Consider the following 10809-nt stretch of genomic DNA (forward strand, 5'->3'; position numbering starts at 1 on the left):
AGAATCCCTAAATTCTAGACCAGAAACCAATATTACACTGTATTTTAAGTAACTGGAATTTAAATTAAAATGTGGTCAAACGTGTCTCAAAAAAATCTGAGAAGTATTCTATAAATGAACAAAGATATTAAAGGAACTCACACTCAAATTCCCCAAAATCACTTGTTCAAACTAGATCTACTCCAATTATGTCTTATTCATGTAGTGATCAATGATTCATTAATTGTGTATAATACCCAATGCTCATGAGGTCACATACCCTCCTTAATGCCCATCCTATTTAAAATTAGTGTCCAGTATGTTGGGAAATAAAATGAGTTGATTTTAAAACAAATCTAGTAGCAGAAGAAACTTTTCTACCACTCTCAGTTCAGTAGGTAATTAATAAGAAGCATTTCCATGGTGAAGTTTCCCAAGGAACTTTCTCTACTAGCTCCTCTGGGATACACATAAATGGCCTGTTAGAAAACAATGCCCAAGGGTCTGAACAACATTCTACAAATAGCACATCCAGAATGCATTCTTGATATTCTCTACTATTGTCTTTCTAATCCAGGGGTTTTTTTTTCCTTATCGTCAGCATTGTTAGAAATGAAAAACACATTTCTTTTTTTTTTTTATGAAGCTAATTCTTAGGTACTCAGCTATGAACTACAGTTTCTCTATCATTCTCTGAAAGTTTGGAAATTCATGTCTTCTTCCAAAATTCCTTTTGATTGAGTGATACTTATCAAAATAAGGTGAGTAAAAGGACACTTGTTTTAAAGTGCCCATTCTTGGGAGGGTGGGAATGTGTGTACATCACAGTACCTAATATATATAAGAATATCAGAAAGCATTTCATTTCAGGAACACTTTTCTAGACTTTGAAAATACTAGTTTGGTGGCAATAGAATGCAAGCAGATTACTCTTGGTAATTAATCTCTCTCAGGCTTTCACTTAAACCAACAGTGTGTGATGAAGATGATCTATGGTTCAAATAAGCTGGAATGAACATGTGATTGGAGATATAAAGGAGGTGTCAAAAGGAATAAAGGCTGGCACTTCATTAAACGCACTTTAAGCATCCATGGATAAACGGACCCCTGTGCGGTAAAACAGCGATGAAAAAATCATTGGAAGTAGAAGATGCAAAGTCATGGATCCAAGAACTAACAGGACTGAAGTCCTGTGAAAATGACATGGTGAAGCTTACAAATCTAGGATAGAATTGTAAAGCTCAAATATGCACCATGTGTGTATTTTATTGATTAAGACACTGCTGTGGTATCTCTAGGGAACTATTTAAAGAGCTTAAGGAGGAGCTGCACTGGTCACCATCACAAACAAAACTAGTCTATGAGGTGAGTAATATGAACAAAATTCCAAATAATACAAATTTAATAAAATTGTTGAAAGTATACTTGAATCATTAAGGTTAGATAAAATTAACTGTGGAAGAATTCATGGAGGCTCAAATCTGAAGTTACTCCTTAAAAAATGGAGTTATGTTCCATGACAGAAAAATCTAAAAGGTGAGTATAATCATATTAAATGACTAGACATGAAGGATTTTAGTGGACAACTATTTAATAATGTGAGTAGATCATAATTTTAGATTACTCATTTTAACTAATTAACTCATATCATGCTTTTACTTCAGATCCCATCTAAAACATACTCTTTACCTGAAAAAGAACTTAGACAAACTTGTGTTCCTAACATAGTGCACTCATACCACATCTTGAGTAATGTCAAGGTCAAATAAGGTGTAGTAGACACATTCATTCAGGAAACATCTCCAGACTACAGATGTTTTCTTTGGAATTTTGAGACTCTGAAATCATTTTATTATCTCACTACCACATTTGAGTAATTAATTGCTTTTTGATCTTTAGAACCTCCCTAATTATTAGAAGGCAATCATTCACGGAATGATCAATTACATCCTAAATGAATGATTAGCAATATCCTAAAATATGGATACCAAAATTTCCTTTCTCATAAGTTCTAGGGAGGAGTCCTAAATGATGTAATGTGTGCAAAATCCTTCTTGGAGTTTTCAGCACACAGGGCTTATTAAGGATTAGTTAGAACTATTACTATTTTATTGTTATTTGTGCACTTCTGACCTAGGGATAGTGTGTAATCAAAGAGCAACATTCACATTTTAGTCATGAGTAGTTTGTTTTCTTTTGCTTTTAGTTTTTATTCTAATTCCAGTTAGTTAACATACAATGTGATACTAGTTTCAGGTGTACCATAGCGTGATTCAAAGCTCCCATTCAACACCTGGTGCTCATCACAAATGCATGCCTCCTATCCCCCAAGAAATAGACTCAACTGTAGAGAACAAGCTCATAGTTATTAGAGGGGAGTTGGACAAAGGGATGGGATAAGTGTGTGATTAAGGAGGGGATTAAGGAGGACATGTGATGAGTACCTGTCTGTGACATCTGTCACCCTCTTGATTGCCAGGGTCGATTAGGATGATCTGGCTAGCTCGGCAGGTGGCCCCTTCCTCCCTCACTACTCCATGTGTGTCCCTCCCAAAACGTGCACTCAGAGAGTGACCTTCCCCAAAAGAACAGGACCGTTCTTTGGTCAAAGCTATATGAGTAGCTCACTTCCCCGACTAGAACCCCCAAACAAAAACTGTGGGTTTTGTGTAACACCTCACAAGATGGCTTTGAGGATTTAATGAAATATAGAATGTGAAAACTGCACTTGGTAACCATACAAACATAATGTTTGTTACTCTTAAACCACAAACTCACTAGTGACATAAGTCAGAATTTGTCACTGGATGCATCATAGCCATAATCATGATCTATCTTATCTTGCAAAAAGAATTATAGATATAACGAAACACAATTTGCCACTTAAGGAAGGAACAGTATAAATTTTTTAAAAAATGGTTCTCTAGTTAATCTTTCCAAAACACTACTTTACTCAGCTAGTTGATTTTCTTGTTACAATGTGCTTCTTATCTTTAAAAAAAAAAAAAAAAAGGAACACTACACCAAAAGCTAATGATATACTGTATGGTGACTAACACACACACAAAAATAATACTGTGAGAAGAAAGAAAAACAAAAGGAATATGTAAAATAGTTTGTGAAAATGTGTGAGTCTCTGGTCCTGACTGAATTGGAATATCAGCTTTCCTCTGGACACCAGTTCTCTGGAGTTAAAAGCTGTATTTGTAGCTATTTACAATCAAGTGGACCACTAATAACTGTGCAAACTCCTATAAAAATAGAATCAAAAGTCCACTTAATAAAGGAAAATCACTACCAGATAGTAAATTAAGTTTTAATGGAAAAATCAAGTGCCCGATTTGAAGGAAATACTTATACAAGAAAATACACATCCCCAAATAAATTCTTCAGCATGGGAAACATATGTCATGGCTCAGCTCTCAGTTCATACTTCAGGAACCTGACATTTCTTGCTCCCTTCCAAAATACCAAAATGGACTTGTACAAAATCTACCTTCTTACTCTCTGTAGAGATGATAAAACTATTCTACTGACTACTTGAGTTTGGACATGCTGTCACGATGGTATTACAGCTCGTGTTCTCCTTCTTGTGAGTCAGCTACCTCAAGAACTCCACTGCTCATAATATTTCAGGAATACCTTGCATCAGTGTCCCCGGGGCCCCATCTCACATCCACTCTATCAGACACCAAGAAACAGAAATTGATAAATTGCATTTTAACAATCTCCTCATATGATTTTTATGCAAGCAAGCAAAGTTTGAAAATCATTACTTGGGAGTTTCTAAAACAAAAGATGCTTCCACTTTCCATTTAATCCTCTTTGTAACACAAGGAGATCATGATTGTCATGCTTTTATACATTGAGTTTCAGCATGGTCAGGCTATTTTTCTAAAGTCACCAGCTCCGTTTTGTAGTGTCAGGAGGGAAAGTAAGTCACCTGGTGTCAGATTCCTTTTATTATTTCCCTCACAAGATTCTGTAGCCCATCCTCTGTCAGTGGATGACACATACAAATCTCCTAACTCTTCCTATCTTTTCTGCCACTTCTCTGCTGTAGGTGAAACAAGGTAAGGACTGGTGCAATGAACAACAGCCATCCTGGAGAGTTTATTCTACTAGGTTTCTCAGACCGTCCTTGGATGGAGCCTCCTCTCTTTGCTGTTCTTCTTATAACATACCCCATGGCCATGGTTGGAAATGTAGCCATTATTCTAGTGTCTAGGTTAGATGCCCGTCTGCACAGCCCCATGTATTTCTTCCTCACAAACCTCTCCTTCCTAGACATGTGCTACATCACAAGCATTGTCCCTCAGATGCTTTTTAACCTGGGAAGTGCTAGGAAGACAATCAGCTATATTGGCTGTGTGGTTCAGCTTTATTTCTTTCACTTAATGGGGGGCACAGAATGTCTGATTTTGGCTATCATGTCTTTTGATCGCTATGTGGCTATCTGCAAGCCTTTGCACTACACCCTCATCATGAACCCACGTGTCTGTATCCTGTTGGTATCCACTGTGTGGCTGACTGGACTCACCTTTGCTGTCTCAGAGGCCACTGCTACCTTACAGTTACCACTGTGTGGCCTCAATAAATTGGATCACTTGATGTGTGAGATTCCTGTTCTGATAAAGGCTGCCTGTGGAGAAAAGGCTGCTAATGAGCTCATGCTCTCTGTGGTGTGTATTTTTATATTAGCTGTTCCTCTGTGCTTAATTCTTGCTTCCTATGCTTGTATTGGACATGCTGTATTTAAAGTTAAGTCTTCTGAGGGAAGGAGGAAGGCCTTTGGGACATGTTCCTCCCACCTCATTGTAGTTTTCCTGTTTTATGGTCCAGCCATTAGCATGTACATTCAGCCCCCCTCTTCCATCTCAAGGGACCAGCCCAAGTTCATGGCACTCTTCTATGGAGTGGTGACACCTGCACTGAACCCTTTTATCTACACCCTGAGGAATAAGGATGTAAAGGGGGCATTAGCCAACCTAGTGAGGGGCGTATTCACTTCCAAGTGATGGCTAGGAAATAAATGGAAAGTATTTAAAACTACAGTAGGTTTATAGGGTTTTCTCTAATAATTCACTCTTGTGTCCTATTTCCCCAAGTTTTATATGAGATATTCATGTGCTGCATTTGATACAGTCATGTTAGGCAACAATGATGCTTGGCTATATGCACCACTAAGCACACTATGTTTGTGAAAATGTAGTGAAAGTAGTTCTATACTGTACTCTAAAATACTAATTTTACTAAGTAATATATGTAATAATACAAATTAAAATATAAACCCATTAGTTCAAACTATTCATTATAAAATAGTACTGCAACCCCACATCTGTGCACTTTGTATCATTATGTCACTCGAGAAGTATTTTTCACTGGTCTCTGTCACGGTAGCTCATGTCTCAGTGGGCAGCTGGGCTAAGCTGTGCATTCCCTGTTGGGCACCCCATCCTTCAGAACAACTGCAAGCCTTCTAAGTTTATCAATTCAATTATGGAGACACTGTTGCTTTTTTTTAACAGTTCAAAAAGATCTTCATTCTTTATTACTATTTTCTCTTAAGTTATATTAGTCATGATGCAGTACATCATTATTAGTTTTTGATGTAGTGTTCCAAGATTCATTACTTACCTATGACACTCAGTGTTCCATGCAATATGTGCCCTTTTTAATACCTATCACCAGGCCAAGCCATCCCTCCATACCCCCAAAACCCTCGGTTTGCTTTTCAGAGTCCACAACCTCTCATGGTTCATCTCCCTCTCTGATTTCCCCCCCTTCACTTTTCCCTTCCTTCTAATGTCCTCCACACTATTCCTTATGTTCCACAAATAAGTGAAACCATATGATAATTGGATTTCTCTGCCTGACTTATTTCAAGCAGCATAATCTCCTCCAGTCCCATCCATTCCATGTTGATGCAAAAGTTGGGTATTCATCCTTTCTCATGGCTGAGTAATACTTTATACTTCTTTATCCATTCACCTGTTGAAGGGCATCTTAGCTCTTGCCACAGTTTGGCTATTGTAACCATTGCTACTATGAACATTGGGGTACAGATGGCCCTTCTTTTCACTACATCTGTATCTTTGGTGTAACTATATGGTCCACAAATCTTTGCCAAAGTGGAAAAAAAATATCCAATGGAAGAAAGACAGTCTCTTAAATAAATGGTGCTGGGAAAATTGGACAGCTATGTGTAGAAGAATGAAACTCGGCCATTCTCTTACACCACACACAAAGATAAACTCAAAATGCATGAAAGACCTCAATGTGAGACAGGAGCCCATCGAACTCCTAGAGGAGAACATAGGCAGTCACCTCTTCAACATTGGCCATAGCAACTTCTTTCAAGACGTGTCTCCAAAGGCAAAGGAAACAAAAGTGAAAAATGAACTTTTCAGATTTCATCAAGATCAAAAGCTTCTGCACATCAAAGGAAACAGTCAACAAAACAAAGAGGCAACTCACGGAATAGGAGAAGATGTTCGCAAATGACACTATAGACAAAGGGCTGATATGCAAGATCTATAAAGAACTCCTCAAACTCAACACACACAAAACAGATAATCACATCAAAAAAAAAAAAAATGGACAGAAGACAACAGACACTTCTCCAAAGAAGACATACAAATGGCTAAAGACACATGAAAAAATGTTCATCATCACTAGCCATCAGGGAAATTCAAATCAAAACCACATTGAGATACCACCTTACACCAGTTAGAATCGCCAAAATCAACAAGACAGGAAACAACAAGTTTTGGAGAGGATATGGAGAAAGGGGAACCCTCTTACACTGTTGGTGGGGATACAAGTTGGTGCAGCCACTTTGGAAAACAATGTGGAGGTTCCTCAAAAAATTGAAACTAGAGCTACCCTATGACCCTACAATTGCACTACTGGTTATTTACCCCAAAGATACAGATGTAGTGAAAAGAAGGGCCATCTGTACCCCAATGTTCACATAGCAGCAATGTCCACAATAGCCAATCTGTGGAAGGAGCTGAGATGCCCTTCAACGGACTAATGGATACATACATACAATGGAGTATTAGTTAGCCATCAGAAAGGATGAGTACCCAACTTTCTCATCAACATGGATGGGACTGGAGAAGAATCAATGAAACAAGATTGGATTGGGAGGGAGACAAACAATAAGTGACTCTTAGTCTCACAAAACAAACTGAGGGTTGCTGGGCGGAGGGGGGTTGGGAGAAGGGGGGTGGGGTTATGGACATTGGGGAGGGTATGTGCTTTGGTGAGTGTTGTGAAGTGTGTAAACCTGGTGATTCACAGACCTGTACCCCTGGGGATAAAAATACATGTTTATAAAAAATAAAAAATTATAACAAAACAAAACAAAAAAACAACATGGATGGGACTGGAGGAGATTATGCTGAGTGAAATAACTCAAGCAGAGAAAGTCAATTATTACATGGTTCACTTACTTGTGGAGCATAAAGTATAACATGGAGAACATTAGGAGAAGGAAAGGAGGAGTGACCTGGGGGAAATCGGAGAGGGGGATCCATGAGAGACTGTGGACTCTGAGAAACAAACTGAGGGTTTGGGAGGGAAGGGGATGGGGGAGTTAGCTGATCCCTGTGGCGGGTATTAGGAAAGGCAGGTATTGCATGGAGCACTGGGTGTGGTGCATCAACAATGAATCTTGGAACACTGAAAAAATTAAATTAAATTTAAAAAATTTTTAATTAGCCAACATATAGCACATCACTAGTTTCAGATGTAGTGTTCAATAATTCATAAGTTTCACATATGATTTATGGATAAATAAATCCAAATCAATAAAAGCAGCATCCTGCATGTAATTGAACTTATGTGACATTCGTCTTTCTCTGTTTGAGTTACTTCATTTAGCAGACTACCCTCTAGGAGCACCCATATTGTTGTGAATGGCAAAATTTCAATCTTAAAAAACAAAAGGAGCAAAGAAAACCAGAAACAGATTTATAAATAGAGAGAACAAACTGGTGGTTGCCAAAGGGGGATGGGAGAGGGTAGGGGGATGGGTGAAATGGGAGAAGGGGATTAAGAAGCAGAAAATTCCAGTTCTAAAATAGATAGGTCACAGGGATGAAAAGTATAGCTTAGGGAATATAGTAAATAATATTGTAATAACTTCGTATGGTGATAGACAGTGACTAGGTTTATCATGGTGAGCATTTCATAATATATATGACTGTTGAATCATTATATTGAACACCAGAAACTAATATAACACTGTGTCAACTATACTCAAAAACAAAAGCAAAATGTGTCTCAGGGATTTGGTCACTTGTATTTTTCCTGCCTTTTCTCTGTCCTCTAAGGGAAGAATAGGGTTTTCCTCTTAATCCCTAAATAAGTACCTTGTTTACCCATAATACAGTTATGGTCTAGAAGGGTAGTTATGGTCTAGAAGGGCAGAGAGGAATGACCACAGCATTTTGGTTTGATTTACTGATGGTGGCCCCACTATTTTCTGAGAAGCCAGAGACCTGTGGCACTTGCTTGTCCTTTCTCCCAGAATGGTGAAGACATCTCTATGAACCTGGTTAAAGAGCAGTGTTTGTTGTTTAAAGTTAGAAATATAGTTAGAGAGATTCTCAAAGTATACACTTCTTCCTAAGTAGGAAGGCCTGGAGACCTCATTATTGAGCTGGCTGAGAACAGGGACTGATAGTGAGGAACTCATTTTCCCCAGGTCCCCAAGGACTTTGTCATACTTGGAAGGGAGACGTGATGAGATGTTTTGTCCCCACTCAGTACAGCCATTGAAATTTCCAATATTTCGTTTCTATTCACATGGCAATGTAACCTCTGGGGTTGTCTCTTTCAGAGAAGAAGGAGACAATTAAGGACCGTTTGTTGTTGAAGGCTGATTGAGGCCATCCCCCTCCCTGAAGGCCCTGCCTTTAGTGATGGTGCCACTGGGACACCGCCTCAATGCTCTTGCCACCTCAGTCCTCAGAATTGTCAGTAATCAGCATCAGGTGAAGGATTTGATAGGGACCACTGTGCGAATAGGTCCTAAAAGGGGCAATATGTTTTTGTACATTCCAGAGATAATGATCACAATGATCTTTAATGCATAATTATTCTTCTTAACAAGCCTTGAAAAGAGCAGCTGCAGAAAAATACATATACTACTATATACCTACAGTAGTTTAAGTACCTACATCTTATTTCATATTATGTCAGGTTATATTACTATGTAATAAAAAGTGAACAATAAAAATAAAACAAAATTCATAATAGTGATCACCTCTGACAAGGGGTACTGTAATTGTACAGGAGTAAGGATGATGCTTCCATGCTGTATTGATGATATTGTGCTTTATTTCTTAAGTTGAGCAGTGTAGGTAGGTGCGTTTTCAAGAAGAATACAATGCTAGTAGGGCCAAACCTCAGATTCAGTAGCAGTCCACTTCTGTGGCTGTCTCAATTCTAACTAAGTCTGAACTTTGTAATCCTATGTCGACTATTATATTTATTTATTTATTTATTTATTTATTTATTTATTTATTTATTTTGGTGCGAGCATCTCTTTTTATTCTTTATCCCCCATCACACAGCTCTTCTTTTATTATTATGGTTAGTTAGCCACTGCATGGTACATCATTAGCTTTTGATGTAGTGTTCAGTGATTCATTAGTTGTGCATAACAGCCAGTGCTCACCACAAAATGTGCCCTCCTATGTCCAATAGAACTTCTCAATAATTCTGACATTGGAATGACATTCTGACCTTTCATGGCATCATTTATTTCCCTAATTCTGTTTTCATGGCTTCTACGCTGAAATCTGGAAAACAACTGAAATAAAACAACTAATTTTAGGCAGAACAGAATTTGAACACTTCAAATAGAGCACTTGAGTAAGGTCTTAAAGATGAGTAGATATTATTTAAATAGGGAAATGGGAGAGGGTAATTTTAGACTGGGATCATTAGACTAACAATGCAGAATGCCTCTTTGGTTAATGTAATGGTGTTTTGTTTTATTTATTTATTTTTAATTTGTATTATTTTACATTTCTTTTCAGTGTTCCAGAATTCATTGTTTATGCACCATACCCAGTGCTCATTTTTGACCAGGATGACATCCTCAAGAAAATACAGATTAGAAGCCCTGCTTTTTAAAACAAATCCTCATTTTGTGTTTTTTTATGTGGACCTGAGCCTAAGGCAGATGCTTAACTGTCTGATCCACCCAGACACCCCAGGCCTGTTTTGTTTTGTTCTGATTATATACCCTGCTTTCTTTTGGTTATCTTTTGCTTGAAATAGCTTTTTCCATCTTCTCAGTACAAATCTATGTGTGCTCTTAAAGTTGAAGTTAATCTCTTCAGGAAGCATATAGCTGTGTCTTGTGTTCTTTGTTTGTCTTTTTTTTTTTTTTTTTGCATCTTTATTTTTTTTTAATTAATTTTTTATTTTTTATAAACATATATTTTTATCCCCAGGGGTACAGGTCTGTGAATCACCAGGTTTACACACTTCGCAGCACTCACCAAAGCACATACCCTCCCCAATGTCCATAATCCCACCCCCTTCTCCCAAACCCCCTCCCCCCAGCAACCCTCAGTTTGTTTTGTGAGATTAAGAGTCACTTATGGTTTGTCTCCCTCCCAATCCAATCCATTCAGTCATTCTATATCTTTGGATTGGAGAATTTAATCCATTTATATTTAAAATAATTATTGATCAGGAATATCTTACTAATGTCATCTTATTAATTGCTTTCCAGGTTTTTTGCATTTACCTTGTTCCTTTCTTCCTCTCTTGCTGCCTTTCTTGGTGAATTGATGGTTTTCTATAGTG

General features: G+C 37.8%; 1 protein-coding gene across 1 annotated transcript; it reads left to right on the plus strand.

Moving 5' to 3' along the window:
• Positions 1 to 4067: 4067 nt before the first annotated feature.
• LOC116587876 (olfactory receptor 2B11-like) lies at positions 4068 to 4997 on the plus strand. The gene has a single exon (XM_032338392.1). The coding sequence runs from the start codon at positions 4068 to 4070 to the stop codon at positions 4995 to 4997; it is 930 nt and encodes a 309-aa protein (XP_032194283.1).
• The last annotated feature ends 5812 nt before the right edge of the window (positions 4998 to 10809 follow it).

This window comes from Mustela erminea, chromosome 4 (assembly GCF_009829155.1).
Source record: "Mustela erminea isolate mMusErm1 chromosome 4, mMusErm1.Pri, whole genome shotgun sequence".
In the NCBI taxonomy this organism is placed as follows: domain Eukaryota; kingdom Metazoa; phylum Chordata; class Mammalia; order Carnivora; family Mustelidae; genus Mustela; species Mustela erminea.